At 47.7% G+C, this 21437-nt stretch overlaps 2 protein-coding genes across 2 annotated transcripts; both read right to left on the minus strand.

Annotated features, from left to right (window-relative positions):
* Positions 1 to 509: 509 nt before the first annotated feature.
* LOC128120591 (hydroxycarboxylic acid receptor 2) lies at positions 510 to 2686 on the minus strand. Its single transcript, XM_052754749.1, has one exon. The coding sequence runs from the start codon at positions 2541 to 2543 to the stop codon at positions 1461 to 1463; it is 1083 nt and encodes a 360-aa protein (XP_052610709.1). The 5' UTR covers positions 2544 to 2686; the 3' UTR covers positions 510 to 1460.
* An 11274-nt stretch (positions 2687 to 13960) lies between these two features.
* Hcar1 (hydroxycarboxylic acid receptor 1) lies at positions 13961 to 17795 on the minus strand. The gene is given in 2 exon segments (XM_052754750.1): positions 13961 to 16421; positions 16423 to 17795. Coding segments are annotated over 2 exon segments (1161 nt in total). The 5' UTR covers positions 17413 to 17795; the 3' UTR covers positions 13961 to 16250.
* Between the last annotated feature and the right edge of the window lie 3642 nt (positions 17796 to 21437).

The following is a 21437-nucleotide window of genomic DNA, read 5'->3' on the forward strand; positions in this document are numbered from 1 at the left end:
GCTTTTAAATCCCTACCTGGAGGAACGGAAGGTAGCAGAGACAGTAACCTGCAAGCACGCGCTCCAACTCCCAACTGTCCATCTGCCCCTTGTTTCATGCCATCCACCTCCCGGCTGAGACATCATCTGCATCCAACTTGGGAGGGAAAAGTGAAGTCTCATCTTGCCAAAGGATCAAGGAGGGACGGAGACTGGAAATGAAATTACAACAGAAACTTGGACCCATGGCAAACTCAAACCAGTACATCTCCTTTCCATCTTCGAACTGGGAACCGAAACCATTCCATAGGAAGCTCTCCCTTCCTCTTCCTGGGGGCGGGGGGAAAAAATCACACTGTGGTCTGATTCTTTTTTTAATGTGCAGCTATTCATAGCAACACTCACCAAACTGTAAAGGGGGAAACTCCATTTGCAAACTCTTCTATACAGCCTCCCCAAATGCAACGGCCTTGTGTTTCCCCCCACCCCACCCCCTCAGCTGTCTCATGACAGAGCTCTGTGCCCTTCAGTGCTTTGCAGCGCACCGGATTTTTCTGCTAGGATATAGTTCATAGCCCACATAGGTCTTAAGTAGTAAACCCATTGCTGTGAACTCTAACCCAGACAAATGCCGCCGCAGACCGTCTCCTGTTGAAATTTATTGAAACAGTAGATGTAAATACAGAAACACAAGCAAATGAACCCAGGAGGAATTCCACCCGCTCCCTTTTACCCGCAGACACTTTTAAACCCCTTTGAAAAAGAAAACCGAGAAGGGAAGCAGCTGTCTTCCCCGAAGCCTTTGAACGACGCGGCTGAATTTCTTGCTGATGGTTCAATTCCCTCCAACACTGTTAGTCCGGTCCCTCCTGGGGCTATCCTAACCCCTTCTTACCACCATTGGAGACTCTGAGAACAATCAAAGCTTTTGAATCTCCATCCCCTCCTCCATTTCTGCTAAAGTCTGGCTGAAAAGTGAACTGGTTCCACAGAACCCAGGTGACCTACTGGCTTGTTCAGTGACACCTGGGTAGAGGTCCTCTCCAGCTTCTTGGCTCTCTTTGTCCCCCTGGAGCCCACAGACAGGCTCGGTAGGACTCTAGGGGCTGAAGGACCATCCGAGGCTTTGAGCAGACAGGAAGGAAGCCAAGAAGCCATAGGTACGGATGGGTGTGTCTGGGGCTCAGAACTCCACAGGACTCGGTCCTCTTCAGCCCTGCAGGCTTGGGAGACTAAGAAGTTTCCGCCACCTGGAAACTTCACTTTCTGATCCTCTGAGGTTTCTGTGGCAGCACCTTGCAACCAAGCCGCTCACTCCACCACGGCATTTCTCTAAATCAGATTCTCTGAATCTCCAAGTTCCAATAGAGTGCGAGCCAAGTCTCATGATGTTACTCTGTGCAACGGCCAAACCGTCTCTCCAGAGAGCTCAGGCCTGAGTGGCAACCTCCCTTTTTTTTTTTTTTTTTTGCCATGGTGGCTTAACGAGATGTTGTGGCCAGATAAGAGGGGCTGCATGGCTCACTGGGGTCAGTCATTAACGCCTCTGGGACGCTTCGGACTGTGCTGTGGTCCCCCGTGAGCTCCACACTTGTACTCCGGTTATTCTCTGCTTCGCCCCATGACTTCTTCCGAAGGCAGCGGTTGATGCACGTGGAGAAGAAGTTGGGGAAAGACGGACTGGAGAAATAGTAGACCACCGGGTCCAGCATGCTGTTCATGTAGGTGAAACTGAGCGTGGTGAAGAAGGCCAGGTCCGCTGAGGAGTAGATATCACAGTCCCGCACGTCGTTTCTGTAGAGAAGCCAGAAGATGCGGATCCGCACAGCCACGCTGGGCAGGAAGCAGATGATGAAGACGATAGCCACCACCATGATGAAGTTGATGGCCCTCTTGATCTTGGCATGTCTGTCCATCTGCCTCTGCCGGAGGCTCCAGATGATCCTGGCCGAGCAGAACAGGATGATGCCTAGGGGCAAGAAGAATTCCAGGAGGAACATGGCATCATGCCACCTGAAGGTGTAACAGATGCTGAAGCTGCTGCATAGATTTGCCTCGCCATTGCGGGTCATCATGTTTGTATAGAGGAGATGGACGGTCAGGCCAATGGTGATACCCCACAAGAAGCAAGAGACGATGGTCGCCGTCCGGTTGGAGAGCTTGTTCAGGGAATGGTGGGGATGGACCACCCGGAAGTACCGGTCCACAGCCACCACCGTGAGGAAGATGATGCTGCCTTGCCGGTTCATGGCCAGCATGAAAAGCATCAGACGGCAGGGGATGTCTCCGAACCTCCAGTCCCACTTTTTGACATAGTTGTCCATCAGGAAGGGCAAGCAGATGATCAGGAGAAAGTCAGCCACGGCCAAGTTGAACAGGAAAATCCGGCTGGATTTCCAGGACTTGAGATGGAAACAGAAAATCCACAGGGCAAGGCCATTGCCCAGGAGCCCGAACACAAACTCCAGCCCCAACACCGGCGGCAAGACTTTGGCAATGTTTTCATCTCGGAACACGCAGCAGTTCTTGCCATTGATCACCAGAAAGTGGTTCTGTTTGCTCATGAGTGGAGCTGCTCGGTCCGCCCCAGAGCACCTCACCTAGCAAAGGCTCAAGGCAAAGTGTGTGTCTGTGTGGTGAACGTGTGGTTCAGCCCTCAGCTTTATGTCATGTCAGGGTGTTGAAAGAGATGACTGCATGGTTACCAGGAAACTACGAAATCATTTAAGGAAAAAAAAAAAAAAAAGCTAGCAAGGCTCTTATGCAACTTGCTGTTTGCATAAACAAGTAATAAAAAAATCCCTCAGGCAGACGGGAACCCACAAATTTTTCTAAATGTAAAGGATCAGTTTAGACAAGCAGACTGTCCATTGTGAATGAGTAAAATCTGGGGCATTCCTTCTGAAGGCTGCATGCATGCACACTGATTAGTTAACTGGCCTTGGAGGTTTCATTCACTGCCATTTGCTTGGTTCACCTAATTGACAAATTAACAATGACAGTAATCTTGCACTGTGCCAAATGAACAGCAAGGCTTTCAGAAACCTAAGAATTCACGTGAAATTTAGTAATATGTTACATTAGTAACACATGCATTAGTAATCTGTATACAGTTTCTTCTCTCTTTTCTTTCTAGGATTTACTTTTGTTTTTAATTATATGTAGGCATGTGTGTCGGGGTGGGTACATACATGTAACTGCAGGTGCCCAGAGGCTCCTAGATAGAAGAAGCTGGCGTTCTAGGCAGTTGCGAGCCCCCTGATGTGGGTGCAGGGAGCTGAACTCAGGTTTTCTGCAGGCTCAAGGTGCTGTTAACTGCTGACTCAGCCCTTTAGCACCCTGCTCTTCTCTCTCTCTCTCTCTCTCTCTCTCTCTCTCTCTCTCTCTCTCTCTCTCTCTCAGGGAATCTTGCTATGTTGCCCCAGCTGGCTTTAAATTGTCCATCTTCCTGCTTCTGCTTCCCAAGTCCCTGGATTGCAGGCATGGAGCACCGTGCCTGGCTGTGTGGTATGTGCCAAATTAGATTTGGATTTCAAGCCCCAAGAGCATGTGAGCCCTGCCTTGCAGAAAGACAGCATTTCCTTTTCTTCCCTCCCGCCACCTTTTTTTTTAAAGTGTGGTTATTATCCTATAGAGGATCTCCAATGAGTATTTTGGCATGACCATGTAGATGGGAGTTTTGAGGTCAGTGGTGCCCACACCTGCAGTTTCCAGTGTGCCAGGCTCCATGCCTTCAAGAGTCATTTGTTTTTGAATGTGCGTGAGTGTTGGTCTGTGTCAAAATATGATGTACACCACATGTTGTAGTGTGTGGTATGGCCAAGGAGGCCATAAGAGGGCGTCATATCCACTGGAACTAAAGTTATAGACGGTTGTGAGTCACCATGTGGGTGCTGGAAACAGAACCTGGGTCCCCTGCAAAAGCAGCCAGTGGTTTTAACAGCTGAGCCACCATCTCTCCAGCCCACGCTTTAAGTGTGTCATCTTGTTTTAGCCTCTGTAGCCCATGGACCAAAAACTCTTGTTGATTATGACTTCCACACGAGGCAAGTGAAGTTCAAAGAGGTAACGCGCCCAGGATAAATCCAGCAGAACTTGGGTTTGAATCTGGCAGACCTCCAAGCCTCTGCCCTCATCCTTGTGGTATACTACTTTTCACTTATTTATCATTTATTGGAAAACTGTAATTACATTCATTTATTTGGAAAGAGAGGGGATAAATGCCATGGCACATGTGTAGAAGTCAGAGGAGAGTCTAAAATAATCAGTTCCCTCCTGCCTGGGTATTGAACTCAGGCCGTCGCGCTTGGCAGCCAGCGCTTTTACTCAATACACCGTTTTGCCAAACGATACTGTATTTTTTAAAAGATTTTTGAAACATTTACTTTTCAAAAAAAATGTGTGTGTGTGTGTGTGTCTTGGTGTAGGTGTGTGCATGTGAGTGCTGGTGCCCTCAGAGACCAGAAGCAGGCGTCAGGTTCCCTGAAGCAGTAGTTACAGGTGGATACGAGGCCCCTGATATGGGTGCTGGCCATTGAATTCAAGTCCTCTGCAAGAGCAAGTGCTCTTAACTGAGCCATCTCCCCAGCCCCTTAAACAAGTTTGGAGACAACATCTCCCTATGCAGCCCAGGCTGGCCTCGAGCACCAGGCCTGACCACTGCCTCTTCTGCGATTGCCTTGAGCCTTATCTGGCATTAACGCTTGCCTTTCTGCCTGTGTATGCTTGGTGGTGCTTCCTCCCTGGATAAATGTGGACTTAAGGATGGCATGTGTTGTGGTTTGAATGTAAAGGGTCCCTCTGCAGGCTCCCAGGTTTGAACACTTGGTCCCCAGCCGCTGATGCTGTTTTGGGGAGCCTGGAGACCTTTGGGGATGGCAGCTGGTAAAGATAGGTCACTAGGGACAGGGCCTGGAAGGTTATATCCACTTTTGGTTAAGGCCTGCACTCCTTTCCTCCTGGTCTATGTGAGGAGCGAGCTCCGCCCCACATTCCTGCTGCCCTGCGTTCCTGTCACCATGGACTGATCTGCTCCTGACATCACACTCCTCTGTGTCACAGTGGACTGTGACCCTTATGCCAAAACAGACCTCTCTGCTCTAAGTTGTTACTGTCACGTTTTGGGTCACAACAACATGAAAGTAACTCGCACAACACCCATAACGTAATTTTTCGGGGTTTGTGGACTAAGAGTCAGAGAAACTACTAGTACTAATTATTTCCGGCATCCAGAATCTGCAAGGGAGACTCCTTCCTAAGTTAGAATTTTTTAAGTGTGTGGTGCGCACGCATACATGTCCGCGCAGGCGCGCTTGCCTGTGTGTGCTCGTGTGGCGACTGAAGGCTGACTTTGAATGGCTTCTTGAGCTGCTGTCTACTTTATTTTATTTTATTTTTTTTTTGAGCCAGGGTCTCTTATTAAACCCAGAACTCACTATCACCCATTGGGGTGACAGGCATGTGCCGCCGTGCCTACTTTCACATATGGGTGCTGCACATCTGAACACAGATCCCCGTGTTTACACAGTAAGCGCGTTACCCACCGGGTCATCTTGCCAGCCCCCCTCCCCCTTCTAAAATAAAAATTTAAACAATAAAGCTGGGCATCCTGTAATGATCCCAGTATTTGGAAGATAGAGGCAGAAAGATCGGGAATTCAAGGCTAGCTTGAGCTACTTGAGACACTGTCTCAAGACAGACAAAGGCAAACAAGAAGAAGAGGAGGAGGAGGAGGAGGAGATGAAGATGAAGAAGAAGAAGAAGAAGAAGAAGAAGAAGAAGAAGAAGAAGAAGAAGAAGAAGAAGAAGAAGAAAAGTCATTATAATGGTTAGCTTTAATTGTCAACTTCACACAACCCAGAATCATTTGGAAAGAGAGTTTCAATAAGGGATTGTCTATATTGGGTTTGCCTGTGAGTATATCTGTAGGGGATTGTCCTAATCAAGTTAATTGATGTAGGAAGACCCAGCCCACTGTGGGCAGCACCATTCCCTGGGCAGGGGGTCCTGAGCTGTGTAAGAGCGGAGAAGCTGAGCTGAGCATTGAGTCAAGCAAGCAAGCAAGGCTGCATGCACTCATCTCTCTCCGCTCTAGAGTGTGGATGCTGTGTAACCAGCTACCTCGACTTCCCAGCTTCACTTCCCCACAAAGGGGACTACAGTGACAAACGGAAATAAACCCCTTTCCCCCTTACTCTGCTTTTGGCCAGGGCATTTTCTCACAGCAAACAGAAATGAAACCAGACAGTCATGAATAAATCTTTTTTGGGGGTTGTGGGTGTTCTTTTTTAGAGACAAGGTTTCTCTATGTAGCCCTGGCTGTCCTGGAACCCAATCTGTAAACCAGGCTGGCCTTGAACTTAGAGGTCAACCTGCCTCTGCTGGGTTTAAAGGCATGCACCACCACCCCCCTCCCAATATACCACAGATAAAAGGAGGGTAACAACAAATAGTTAAGTTTGGGAAAGGAGAAAAGCCGGTAGCTGATTCTGGCTCCTTAGTGAGCTGTGAAGCCCCTCACTTGACCACTCAGCTTCCTCTTGTGGAAACTGAGGAACTAGGTGACGCCTCCCCTCCCCCGACTCCCCACCCCCCAGCCTCCCTACCATGCTCACATTCAAAGCTTCTAAACAGGAAACTGGGAGCTACTCAGAGGGAATATAAATTGAGGCCTCTGGGTGCCAGGGCCTGGTACGGAATTTCCAGTCTTCCCACCTCTGGAGGGCACGCCCTGTCTTGTGCTGGGCTTTCTTTTCTGGTTTTTTTTTTTTTTCTTTCTTACCGGGTGCATGAGCTGTACAGAAACTTGTTAGAACGAATCATTACAGAGTCAGGCCGTGATCCTCCAGTCTGGTGGAAAGGAAATGACCCTCACAAGTATGACTATCAAAAACCAACATGAGCCCCGACACTGGGTGGGACAACTTGGCGGTGTGCCATGGCACTCAGAAGTTATTATTAATTAAGTAATTAATTTTTCCTCTTTTGGTTTTTTGAGACAAGATTTCTCTGTGTATCCCTAGCTGTCCTGGAACTCACTTTGTAGACCAGGCTGTCCTGGAACTCACAGAGATCCGCCTGCCTCTGCCTCCCGAGTGCTGGGATTAAAGGCATGCACCACCACGCCGGGCTTAAATAATTAATTTTTCCAGTGTGGAGGGTCTCAGTATGTTCCCCAGGCTCACCTTGAGCTCCCGGGTCAAGGGACTCTCCTTCCTCAAAGCCCTCTGGGTAACTGGAGCTGTACATGTTTGCCACTGCACCCAGCAAACAGTTTTTAGAAGTTCAATACAGCGTAGTGGTATCTGTCTGTGAGCCCAGAACTCAGAAAGAAAACAGAGGCAGGAGGATCACTGCAAGTTCACCGCCGGCCTGGTCTACTTGGTGAATTGCAGGCCAGCCAGGAGGATCACATAGACCCTATCCCAAAAACAAACAACAGGGGCCGGGGGGTTGGTGGCAGCAAATCCCAGCACTGGGGAGGCAGAGGCAGGTGGATCTCTATGGGTTTGAGACCAGACTGGTCTACAAAGCTAGCTCCAGGACAGCCAGGTTGTTATATAGAGAAACTTTGTCTCAGAAAACAAAAACAAACAAAACCAAAAAAACAAAACAAAACAAAAAAACACAACAAAAATTAACTAATTAAAAATAAATAAATAAATAAAACCAAGGGGTGCTATCACATGCTTTAAATCCCAGCATTGGGAAGACAGAGGCAGGCAGATCTCTTTGAGTTTGAGGCTGACCTTGTCTACGTATTGCGTTCTGGGTCAGTTATGGCTATATATGGAGACCTTGTCTCAGAAACAAACAGAACAAAAATAATTGAGCAAATGAATATAATCGGGCCAGGGCTATGGTTCAGTGACAGACCGAGCTTGGTCCCCAACACTACACAAGTAAACTAAGAATACCAGCTGTCCCTTGTCAACCCCTTCGCTGTGCATCAGGCCTTGAACTGGGATTTCTGAAGGAGACACCCCACCCCCACCCCCGCCACTGCAACAGTGGGAGCTTCCTCCTGGACCCCAGATTAGGCACAAACCACACCCAAATACCTGTTTTCACAGAGAGCTCCTTTATTAATCGGGGGAAGAAAAGTTGAAGTGTTTTTCTGACTCAGACAACAAAACAGAGCCAATGACCTTGCAGGTAGGATTTTAAGAAGAGGAAAAGGGAGGTCTGTGTTAGAATGGGCTAGGATGCGGTGGTGGAGGGGGGGGAATGGGGGGGAGAAAGGGCAGGGGACAAGGGAGAGGAGGAAGGGGTATTTGTCCCAGAGAGACAAAGGACTGCCTCTGGATAGAGAGGAGACAGACGAGGGACATGAGCCTGTGATGGTTTATAAAGGTAAAGGGGGAACCCCGAGTTAGGGTGAGGTGTTTAATTTTAAGTGGGCATGTTAACTAGGTGAGCCAAAGGGGGCTTCCCCCCCCGCCCCCCAGCTGAGGACCGAACCCAGGGCCTTGCGCTTGCTAGGCAAGGCTCTACCACTGAGCTAAATCCCCAACCCCAAAGGGGGCTTTTGATAGCTGGACCTTGGTGGTCAGCCTCAGAAGGAGGGAGTGGCCCAATAAGGGAATAGCCCTTGGTGGCTAGCTTTAAATGTAATCTAATGATTTCCAGTAAGGCCGAGGGAATGGGGAGAAGGGCAAGGCCTGACCGAGCCACATGCTCGAGTGGGTTAGCGTCCCATCAATTTCCATGGGTGGCCTCAGTTTATCTTCACATAAGCCGAGTGAGGTGTTGTTATTATCCCTGTCCCAAGACTGGAAAAACAGGGCTCAGAGTAGCAGTTCTCAACCTTCCTAATGCTGTGACCCTTGAATACAGTTCCTCGTGTCGTGGTGACCCCCAATCATAAAATCATTTTTGTTGCTACTTCACAACTGTAATTGTACTACTGTTAGGAATCATCATGTAAATATCTGATGTGCAGGATATCTGACATATGACCCCAGTGAAAGGGTCGTCTGACCCCCCCACCAGGGGTCACAACCCGCTGGTTGAGAACCACAGTCGTCTTCTTCTTCTTCTTCTTCTTCTTCTTCTTCTTCTTCTTCTTCTTCTTCTTCTTCCTCCTCCTCCTCCTCCTCCTCCTCCTCCTCCTCCTCCTCCTCCTTCTTCTTCCTCCTTCTTCTTTTAAAGATTTATTTATTTATTATGTATACAGAAGAGGGCGCCAGATCTCATTACAGATGGCTGTGAGCCACCATGTGGGTGCTGGGAATTGAACTCAGGAACTGGAAGAGCAGTCGGTGCTCTTAACCTCTGAGCCATCTCTCCAGCCCCGTGTGTCGGTCTTCTACTAACCTGGGTTTCTGTTCAAGATATCTATTAACGAGTCACCACCAAACCCAGTAGCTGTTATTACCACTGTCATGTTCTTTCAAGGGTCTCTGGGTTGACTGCACTCAGCTGGCCTGCTCTCCTTGGGGGCTCTCAGTTGGTGCCTAGGCTAGAGTTAGATACCTGAGATACGACTTAAATTTTCTTCTTGCTGGGCCAAAATACACGACATAAAAGCAACCACAAGGTTTGGTTTGGTTTTGGCTCACAGTTTGAGGGGATACAGCCCAGCATGGTGGGGATGTGCGGCCGCTGTGAGTGTGAGGCAGGAAGTCGCCACACGTCTGCAGTCGGGAGGGAAGCAGAAGGAGATGGATCCGAGGTTGTTTTCTCCTTTTTATCAGCGTGAGACTGCAGCCTACAGAATGGAGCTGCCCACACTCAGGGTGGGTCTTCCCTTCCTCAGTTTACCCTCTCGGAGAACATTCCCCCAGATACACCCAGAAGTGTGGTCCCTGTAGATGACTGTAAGTGAAGTCAAGCTGACAATGGATCCTGACTGATGGCCAAGGACAACACCGAGCGAGATGCATGGGTCCATCACCTTCTTCCTATGGGTGTGTGCTTCTCGGTGTGGCTTCTTCACGGGGACCCTGTCATGTGTTTTCTCTACATGGCATAGGCTGGCCTGCATGTGGGCTTCTCGGGGTTTCCAGAAGTCCACAGGCAGACCTTCTTAACGCTGGGCTTGGGAATCTCAGACCACCACTCCTACCTACCAACCACGTCACAGCGAGGTTTCATCTTCCACTGAGACCGGAGACACTCTTGGGATCAAGCGGCGGGAAGCACAGATTCTCGGGGGACATTTTGGAAGATCTCCCACGGCAGACTGTAAATGACGTTGAAGGCACAGGTGGCTAGTAGAAGACCCGACAGCCCTGGGGCTCTAATAAAGGAGACTTAGCAGAAGCGGAGAAATGAAGGGGCAGACAGGGCGTTAGTTATACTGACCAGGGTGTATATGTGATCATATCTGTGGTATAAAGCAGTGGACATGCGTGTGTGTGTGTGTGTGTGTGTGTGTGTGTGTGTGTGTGTGTGTGTGTAATGAACGCAGTGAGGCAGGGGAGGGAGAGAAAAAAAGAATTTTTCCTTCCTGTTTTCATTTTCTGAGACAGGATCTCGGTGGAATTTCAGACATGCACTTCCATTTCCAGTTTATGTGCGGCTGGGGATCTAATCCAGAATTTGGTGCATAGTTCTGCTCTCCAGCACCGGGGTCGTAAGCATGTGCCACTATGCCTAATGCCATCTTGAGATTGTTCAATGCTGTTTAAAAAGAGGGGCCCAGGCCGGCCAGTGGTGGCGCACAGCTTTGATCCCAGCACTCGGGAGGCAGAGCCACGCAGATCTCTGTGAGTTCGAGGCCAGCCTGGTCTACAAAGGGAGATCCAGGACAGGCACCAAAACTACACAGAGAAACCCTGTCTCAAAAAATTAAAATAAAATAAATAAATAAAATTTAAAAAGTAGGGGTAGGGGCCCGACAATTTCCATTTTGCATTATGCCCTGCAGACTGCCGGGTCTGCTCGGCAGCCATGGATGCAGCCTATTGTGAGACTGGGGTCTTGCGTCATTCTGGAACCGGATTTGGAGCTGAAGGCCCAGAAAGCCAGCAAGGCCAGACCTTGCAACACACTCTGTTTCTCTTACAAAAGCTTTAACAACTGGTTTAACTCCTCACGTGCCAAAGATCTAATCCCTCCAAGCGGTGTGCATGCATGACTTCAAACCTCACCATAACCATTTTTCCTTTCATTAAAGGGGAAGGCATGGTGGTGAAGATTTTTCCAAAAACATGTTTTTAATTTATTTGGTTTTTTTTTTTGTTTTTGTTTCTGTTTGTTTTTTGGTTTTTGGTTTTTTTTTTTTTTGTTTTTTGTTTTGCTTTTGTTTTTTTGGTTTTTCGAGGACAGGGTTTCTCTGTGTAGGTTTGGTGCCTGTCCTGGATCTCACTCTGTAGACCAGGCTGACCTCGAACTCACAGAGATCCTCCTGGCTCTGCCTCCTGCGTGCTGGGATTAAGGGCGTGCACCACCACCGCCTGGCTCTTTAATGTGTTTGTGTGTTGTGTATTGGTGTTTTGCCTACATTTAGGAGTACCACATTCATGCAGTCCCTGCGGAGGCGGCGGGGGAGGAGGTTGGATCCCCCAGAACTAGAGTTATAGGCTGTTGAGAGCCATCATGTGGGTGCTGGGAACTGAACCTAGATCCTCTGCAAATGCAGCCAGTGTTTTTAACCACAGAACTGTCTCTCAGCCCCAGCAAACACCTTTAATCCCGGCACTCAAGAGGTAAAGGCAAGTGATCTCTGTGAGTTCAAGACCAGCCTGGTCTATATAAGGAGTTCCAGCCCAGCCAGTCTACATAGTGACACCCTGTCTCAAAAATAGAATAAAATAGGTTAAGAACATCTTTTCTGAGGATATTCCAGAACTCACGTATTTCCGTTATCATCGTCAATTAAGGACAATTGTCATTTCTTCCATATTATCCTTTTAGGCTATTGACTTTCCCGGGAGAGGGAAATCATTTCCTTTAAACACATTGTTTTTTATTCCAGACAGCAACCCACGCCATCACCCCTGCCCCCTCCCCCGCCTCCTTCTCACCAGTTCTAAAGAATGCTTTCTGGTAAGACACACTTTTGTCACAGTCTGCCAGCTTCAAAAGGGAAGTGTATGTAAAGTATGTCAAGGCTAGGCTTGAGGTCTTGTTTGATTTTCCTGGCTTCTGGTTTGCTCTGGCTGTTTTGTGGTGAGAACCTCTGTCCACAGGCCTGCCGTGGGCTTCTGAGTATCGGGCCTTCAGTTCCTTCTCTTGGAGGGCAACATCAGAGAAGGTTTCCGAGCAAGAGTCACACTTAAGAGACACACTTTCTTTCAAAATCCGTTTTTAATTAGGGTCAAGCAACAAAAGAGTGAAAAATTACGCCCCAGGGTAGAGTTAAAAGCAGGATTTTGCCGGGCGGTGGTGGCGCACGCCTTTAATCCCAGCACTCGGGAGGCAGAGCCAGGCGGATCTCTGTGAGTTCGAGGCCAGCCTGGGCTACAGAGTGAGATCCAGGAAAAGGCGCAAAGCTACACAGAGAAACCCTGTCTCGAAAAACCAAAAAAAAAAAAAAAAAAAAAAGCAGGATTTTCCCACAGATTTCTAGGGTTTTTTTTTTTTTTCTTTGCATGTAGGAGGAGTGTGCACTCCACTGTGAGTGTATGTGGAAAGCAAATCAACACCTGGTGTCATGCCTCAGGAGTGACTTTTAAAAAATGGTTTGCTTGTTTGTTTGTTTATTTATTTACTTACTTACTTACTTATTGTGTGTGTGTGTGTGCGCGCCTGTGCGCGCGCACAGGCATGTGTGAACACATAAGTGTAGGTCAGAGACACACTTGTAGGAGTCATTTCTCTCCTTCCCCTGCATAGGTTCCTGGGGGGATCAAGCTCAGGGCGTCAGCCTTGGTGGCCAGCACCTTTACCCACTGAGCCATCCTGTCAGCCTCTGCCTTGTTTACTTTGGTTGTTGTTTTGTTTTTAAGACAGAGACCTAGGGCTCCCCCATTCAGGTAATCTGGCCAGTGAGCCCCTCCCCTCCTGTCTCCGCCTCCCCAGCTCTGGGATTACCAACTTGTGCTGATATATGAGTTCTACGGACTGAACTCAGGTCTTGTGACTGGCTGGTAGCCTCTTTACTTATGGAAGTAGCTCCCTAGCCAGTTTCCACAGATTTTTTTTTTTTTTTTAAGATTTATTTATTTATTATGTATACAGTATTCTGCCTGCATGTGTCCCTGCAGGCCAGAAGAGGGCACCAGATCTCATTACAGGTGGTTGTGAGTCACCATGTGGTTGCTGGGAATTGAACTCAGGACCTCTAGAAGAGCAGTCAGTGTTCTTAACCATCGAGCCATCTCTCCAGCCCCAGTTTCCACAGATTTTTATCACAAGGCAGAGGCCGGACGATCTCAAGTTCAAGACCAGCAAGTTAGCCGGGTGACGGCGGTGGCACACACTCTTAATCCCAGCACTCGGGAGGCAGAGGCAGGCAGATCTCTGAGTTCAAGGCCAGCCTGGGCTACAGAGTGAGTTGCAAGACAGTCAGGATGACACAGAGAAAACTTGTCTCAGAAAAACAAAAAAAAGACCAGCAAGTTCCAGGCCAGGGCTATGCCGTGAAGCCTTGTCTCAAAAACAAAATAACAATAACAATAATAATAATAATAATAATAAAAACATGAAAAAAAAGAGGATATGTGATCCTTGATGCTGGTAAGAATTCTTGGCGGGACTCCTCCCTAGGAGGCAGAAGGCAGGTTGTGGCAATGGAGTGGCTGCTTAGGGGCTCTTGACTCCCTGCTTCTTTATACATATTTTAGATGTACCACATGCTAATGTGTCAGTCACTACAGAGTCACCATGAGATTCTCAGTCCTGGCTCACAAAGGCATGCATTCCCCTTTTCCTTTTCTTTCTTTCTTTTTTTTTTTGTTTTGTTTTTCGAGACAGGGTTTCTCTGTGTAGCTTTGCACCTTTCCTGGAACTCACTCTGTAGCCCAGGCTGGCCTTGAACTCACAGAGATCCGCCTGCCTCTGTCTCCCGAGTGCTGGGATTAAAGGCATGCTCCACCACCGCCCGGCTTTCCCCTTTTCTTTTTCTGTCTCTTTCTTTCGACCTGGCCAGAGCCTAAGCATCCTGTCACTGGGCACCTTTCCACTCTTCCTGAAGCCCTCTCCCTGCTGTGTGGCTGCTCATCCACTCTGCAGCTGTTGAGAAAAGCCATGCCTTTCTTCCTCCTCCTCCTTCTGCTGAGATTCACAGCTTGCCTGCCCTGGAATTTTTCTTTTAAACTTTAATGGAATTATCCTCGAGCTTAACAACAAACCACATGTAGTGTCGTAAGTCATTATTGAAAACTTGGAGCCAGATGTAGGGTCTCATACTTTACGTGCACATAGTCATTCAACAGGTATTTATTTATCATCTACGGTAAGCAGGTAGTCTCCTTCTAGGCACCTGGGACAAAACAGTAACAAAGTTCTTGTACTTCAAGATTATACATTCATTGAATCTGCCCCTAAACCCTGTGGAGTCAGTATTACCCCTGTTGGACAAATGGAGGAATCAAAACTGAACACGATGATATAAAATCTTCCCTAAGAGCACACATCTAATAAGTATTTAAACTAGGAATCAAACTGAGATCCACTTGACTGTGCAGCCAATACAATTGTTATTGAATTAATAAAGTGTGTGTGTGTGTGTGTGTGTGTGTGTGTGTACGAACACAGAGGCTTTGGGGGCCGGTCCTCTCCTTCCACCGAATGGGTCTCAGGGATGCTCAGGTTGTCAGCGTGGCAGCGGGCCCCTTTACACCCTGAGCCATCTCCCCAGCCCTGTAGCCAGACCGTAGTTTTGGCTACCAGGCTGTACAAACACCTCGGGCAAGGAAAGCCATAGGGACAGCCTAGAGGAGTGTCTCAGGCTAAGGACATGAAAGTTGTCAAGGTCCCTGCCTCGGGGAGAGCACCCTGGGAGTTGGAGAAAGTGTAAACCGGAAGAGTGACTGTCACCACTTTGGAAGCGGAGCTAAGGTTGACACAGGACCTATTTTTCCTTTCTCCAGGACAGGAGCAGCCTGCAGTTCACAAAAATCATCCAGTTGTGAGAGTTCCAGGTAGTATTTGGAGAACACGTGTGCAAGAGGGAGGCCCACAATAGGGGGGAGATCCCGATAATTGATTAGACACTGTTCAACAAAAGGGAGAGGAGCTGAAATGTCTCTGCTCGCCCCGCCCCCGGAACTTTTTTGTTTGTTTGTTTTTTGTTTTTCAAGACAAGGTTTTTCTATGTAGTTTTGGTGCCTGTCCTGGATCTCGCTCTGTAGACCAAGAACATTTTTTTTTAGCATTGGCTAACAGCGCTGTAGCTCAAAGAGGCCTCAAGGGGTTGGGAATGGAGCTCTGTGGAAGTGCCTAGCTCATGGAAGGCCCCGAGTTCAATGCCCAGCACCAAAGACAAAACAGATGAGGATACAGGATGGTGCTGAACAACGCAATATGTATTCAATAAGGACTTGAGAATGAATGAATGAATCAATGAATGAATGATTTTTTTTTTTTTCGAGACAGGGTTTCTCTGTGTAGCCCTGGCCATCCTGGAACTCGCTCTGTAGACCAGGCTGGCCCCAAACTTACAGAGATCTGCCTGGCTCTGCCTCCCAAGTGCTGGGATTAAAGGCGTGTGCCACCACCACCCGGTGAATGATTTCAACGCATACACAAGCAGTCAGAAGCAACCATGCTTGAACTGGCACATCCCAATAAGGATTCCTGGCCTCAGGGCCCAGGCTCTCAGCTTCTTCTGGAGAAACCAGAGCAGTTAGACGTGTCCCTCAGCGTCTTTGAAATGCAAACAAAGCAAAACCAAACCACTTAAAATCAGAAAAATGCAGAGCTGGAAGGTTGGAATAGATTTTTTTTTTGCTGTCCTCCTGGGCTACCTAGAAGTCCAAACACTGAAAAGGAAATGTATGGTGGCTCCCCAGGGAAGATGAGAAACCGGCCAGAACCAAGCATCCTGATGTAAAGAGTCTGCTCAGCTGGAAAAAAGTGTATCGACTTAGTCCAGTTTCTTTTTTTTTTTCCTGTCCAGGAAATACTGACAAAGTTATCAAGTTCATTAACTCTCTCAGAGCAAGAATAAGACCCAGCAACACTCACACCTCTTTTCTCAGCCAAGTAAAATGATGCAGGCTCTGAACAGTTCCTAACCCAACACACGTTTTCCTACACACACACACACACACACACACACACACACACACACACCCCGTCCCCTCACCATATAGCAATCAGAGTACTTGAACACAACCAACTCACTTCAAGCACCTTCTAGAAAAGGTTGAATGATGTGGATTTCATTTCCATCTGAGTAAGAGCAAGACATAGCTGAGACAGGGTGGTGACATTTTTGAAGTCCCCCCTCCATTTAACTCACAGTTGCCCGTCCTTCTGCCTTGCTCTTGGGCTGTTTGTCTTAGTGCCATTGAACACACTTGGAGATCCCACTGCCCGTCTGATGGCCTTTGGGGAGCTATTTGCCCCATCGATGGGACACTTACGACAGAGGGTGGCAATTGGCACCTCTTCTGACCTCTGTGTCTTCGAGCGGCCTGGGCGTTTGGGCCTCAGACTGCAGATGTTGAGCTTGGTATAGAATTTGGAGAATGAGGGGCTTGAGAAATAATAGACGAGAGGATCCAGCATGCTGTTCAGGTAGGTGAAGCTGAGGGTGACGTGGAGGGCTGTGTGGACGGAGGGGTCACAGGCGCTGGAGGGCACCGTCCAGAGGAAGTAGAGCCTGGCCAACACGCTGGGCAGGTAGCACGTGATGAACACGGCAGCCACCACCATGATGAACCTGGTGGCCCTCTTTATTCGAGCCTGTCCCGCCAGCTGCTGCCTCTGTCTCAGGCTCCAGACGACTTGGAAGGAGCAAAACAAGATGACGGCTAGCGGCAGGAAGAACTCCAGCTGGAACATGATGTCGTGCCACCCGTTGGCGGACTCCATGATGAAGCTCTCACAAGACGACACTGTCTCCTGCGCACACAGGTGACTCTCCATGAGAAGATACACAGTCCCCAGGATGACCAAGGTCCAGAGCACACAGGTGGTGGCGGCTGCTGTCCGCCTGGATATGGCGTTCATCGTATGGTGGGGGTGGACCACTTTGAAATACCTGTCCGCAGCCACCACCGTGAGGAAGACGATGCTCCCGGCCCTATTCATGGCCAGCATGAAGAGGACCAGGCGACAGGGAATATCCCCAAAAATCCAGTGTCTATGCCTGAGGTAATAGTCTGTCCGTAAGGGCAGGCTGATCATGAGGAGAAAATCAGCCACGGCCAAGTTGAAAAGGTAAATAGTACTTGGCTTCCAGGCCTTCACGTGAAAGCAGAAACCACACAGCGCTATCCCGTTGCCCAGGGCACCGAGCACGAAGGCCAGGATGAGTAGCGGTGGCATCACCTGGGAGATGGGGTCCCCCTCGATGAGACAGCATGACCCGTTGTCCATGGCAGTCGGGAGAGCAGACGCGTGTCCTCAGGTGGCCGGCACAAAGGCGCAGACGCCTATCTGAACGCTACCACTCCCCCAGCGGCCGGGCCTCTAACCTCATCGCCCTGGGATGCAGACGCTAACCCCCACAAGAGAAACTTCAGCCAGGAAATGAAAGCCTGGAGCAGGTCCTTTCTCTTCCCCCAGCAGCCTGGATCACAAGCTCCATGTCCCCTGCGGCTGGGCCAGGCTCGGAGGTGCAAGCCGTTTTCCATACGTGCGCATGTCTGCGATGCAGCTCTGGGGTCCGATGGGATGCATGTTGCAGAGGAATGGCGGGCCCCAGCCCTGGGGATGATTTTTCTTTTCTGCTTCTGTCTTCGTCCCCACAGCCTGCTGCAGAGTGCTCAGAGCTGCCCAGAAAGCTTGAGGGGAAAAAAAAAAAAAAAGCTTGTTTGCCCTCCCTCCTGGTGGAGAAATCTAAACATTTCCTGGAGTCATTCTGGGCCTCTGCCTAACTCTTTTCCTCCCTAACCTTTGCCTGACTGCCCCTGTCCTTCCCAATCCCCTGGGACACTCCCCTGCAGTGCCAGAGAGGGGAGACTGTGTTCTGCAACCTCTCAGGGCCGCGTCCTGTGCCCACACCCAAAAATACAGCTTGCAACACTCGGGAGGGCCTGCAGAGAAATGAAGTTCTAAACATGACATCCTTCAGGAATCAGAAAAATTCTTCGTGGGCTGAAGGTGTAGCTCAGAGATGGTGTGCAAAACTCTGGGCTTTATGTCTATCTCCAGTCCTTCTAAAGAGATACTCAGATTGTACGAAGGGTACCACCTTTCCCCTTCTGTCTCCATGAGGCCGCCCCTTCCAGAGGAGTCAGGTCCCTGCTCTGCTGGGAAGCAGAACTTAGTCAGTTACTTTTGCAAAAATTTGGTTCTGTTTCCTAACGGTGGCTCAGAAGAACCAAACATCACGGTCTAGTGTGTTAGTGGGGGTGAGTGAGGCATTTAGTGGTTGCTTAAGGAGTTGATTTCTAAAATAATCATGGGCAAAACGAGACTGCTTAAAAAACTGCTACAATGTCCTTCCGGTCCTTTGAGAGAGTGTCCATCTGCCCTGCGCCTTTCCCAATTTAGGAAGGGTAGGGAGGGGAGTGCATTGAAAGAATGCACAAGTTCATTCTTCTACTTGCTGATGAAAGCTAGATTTGAGCTAGAGGTGGTGGTGCAGGCCTGGAAAACACACACACACACACACACACACACACACACACACACACACAAGCACACATTTTAAATAAAGATTTATTTGATTATTTTACTTATGTGTCAGTGCTCATGGAGGCCAGAAGAGGGTGTTGAATCCTCTGAGCTGAAATCACAGGTGGTTGTGATGAGTCTGGGTCCTCTGGAAGGAAGGGCAGGAGATGCTCTTAACCATTGAGTCATGTCCACACCACCACCCTTTTCTTTCTTTCTTTCTTTCTTTCTTTCTTTCTTTCTTTCTTTCTTTCTTTCTTTCTTTCTTTCTTTCTTTCTTTCTTTCTTTCCTTCCTTCCTTCCTTCCTTCCTTCCTTCCTTCCTTCCTTCCTTCCTTCCTTCTCTCTCTCTCTCTCTCTCTCTCTCTCTCTCTCTCTCTCTCTCTCTTTCTTTCTTTCTTTCTTCCTTTCTTTCAACCAGTCTCAAGTGGCCCAGGTTGGTTTTGAACTAGCTCTGTAGTTGAAGATGTCCTTGAATTCTGTATCTTCTACCTCCCAAGTACTGAGATTAAAGGGTGGAGCCACTAACTGTCTGGAATCTCCTTTCTTATCTCCACCTCCTCTTTTTCTTTCCACTCTCCTCCACCCTTCCTTTCCCTAGTTTTTCTTCCCTCTCTTCCTCTTTCCCTCACTCCATCCTCCCTCAACTCTTCCAGGCAGGATCTCTGTAGAGCCCTGGCTTCCCCTGAACTCTTCACCCTTGAGTGTCACTGTGCCAGGTGCTTACATTTTCCCAACTCCAAATCAGGCCCATGGATTCCCTACTGCAGCTCCATCACAGACTCCATCACCTTCCATGTATCCACTGCAGCTCCATCACAGACACCATCACCCTCCATGTATCCACTGCAGCTCCATCACTGACTCCATCACCTGATCACATGAAAGGCATTTTTGTTAGTCTTATAAGTTAGTTTAGATTTGAAAAACCATACTATTTGATGAACTATCACATCTCCTAATCAAGAGGTCTCTCCTGTTCAAATCTGATCTTTATCAATTTTGATGGTATCCACAGATTTTCTTTTCCTGTGGAAACAAAAGCAAAATCTCTTGCCCAGTGTAACATTCTGAAGTCAACACATCCTTAAAGTATACAGGCTGATTTAATTTAGCAGGTTTTTGTTTGTTTGCTTGTTTTGTTTTTTGTTTTTTGAGACAGGGTTTCTCTGTAGCTTTGGAGCCTGTCCTGGACTAGTTCTGTAGACCAGGCTGGCCTCGAACTCACAGAGATCCACCTGTCTCTGCCTCCCGAGTGCTGGGATTACAGGCGTGCGCCACCACCGCCCAGCAGGTTTTTTTTCTACTATCCATTGTCTCTCTGCATCTGTTGTTCCTTTCTCATTAGCATTTAAAAAGTTTAAAGTTGATAAAGCATTGTGTATTCTGTGTCTGGGGGTCTTTATTACTCCTTTCTGTTTATCATGCATATCTTTTAAAGTGCGATTAGATCTTTCTATAAATGCTTGTCCTGTAGGATTGTATGGTATACCTGTAATATGCTTTATATTGCAATACACAAAAAGTGTAAAATGCAAAAAACTGTTTCTTTTTTTTTTTTTTTTGGTTTTTTTTTTTGTTTTTTTTGAGACAGGGTTTCTCTGTGTAGCTTTGCGCCTTTCCTGGAACTCACTTGGTAGCCCAGGCTGGCCTCGAACTCACAGAGATCCGCCTGGCTCTGCCTCCCGAGTGCTGGGATTAAAGGCGTGCGCCACCACCGCCTGGCACAAAAAAAAACCTGTTTCTTTTTACTAGAGACATATGCTAGAGTATTGTCAGTCTTAATTTGTACAGGTAGCCCCATAATAGCCATAACTTCTATAAATGTATGATTACAGAATCAGCCTTTTCAGAACTCAAGCATTTGCCCATTGAAATCCTGAATATATATTTATGGTATGGTGCACATACTTTAATTTTCCAATCTCTGCAAAATGAAATATATCCATTTGCCAAATGTCATTTCTTTGAGTACTCTTTGGGTTACTTCCTGCAGATAATGGAGTTTGTTTATACAAAGTACAAGTAGGACATTTCCTTATATTTACCTTGGCTTGTTGCCAAGTGATAGAAAAATCTTTCTTCAAACCTTAGGTGTTAACATGTTTCTTATGAAAATTTTCTTGGGAAAATCTAATAATACCATGAGAATGGCATATAATTCTGACTTTTGAACAGAATTATAAGGGCTTTGAGCCATTTTACTTAAATTTCTTGACTTATAACCTGCTTTTCTTGATTTATTTTCATCAGTATAAAATGTAGGGGCTCCAGAAATTGGTTTTTCCCATACAATATGAGGAAGAATCCAATTTAATTCTTTCCACAAACTGAAGTCTCTTACTTTTGGGATTTTTGTTGTTAATCTCTCCCAAGAAATTACTGCAAGCTCTTTGACAATGTTCATTTTCTGCCCATAGTGATGCAGTTTCATCATTAGCAATAGGTACCACAGTTTTGGTTGGGTCTATTCCTGATAATTGACAAAGTCTCAGTTTTCCTTTCAGAATCAGTTCAGAAACCTTTTCTACATAGGCCTTTCATTTTTTACTCAGTTTGTGTGGTAAAATTATCCATTCTAAGATATTATCTTCTCTCTGTACGAGAGTTCCTGTAGGAGAATGAGTAGAAAGTAGTATGACCAGGACACAATCAAGCTCTGGATCCAAACAATTCACATGTATGTCCTTTAATTTCTCTTCTACTAATAAGAGCTGGAGGGATGGCTCAGTAGCTAAGAGCACTTGTTGCTCTTCCAGCGGACCTGGGTTCAATTCCCAGCAC

Source organism: Peromyscus californicus, unplaced genomic scaffold, assembly GCF_007827085.1.
Source record: "Peromyscus californicus insignis strain IS unplaced genomic scaffold, ASM782708v3 Scaffold_2__1_contigs__length_46816999, whole genome shotgun sequence".
Classification (NCBI taxonomy): Eukaryota; Metazoa; Chordata; class Mammalia; order Rodentia; family Cricetidae; genus Peromyscus; species Peromyscus californicus.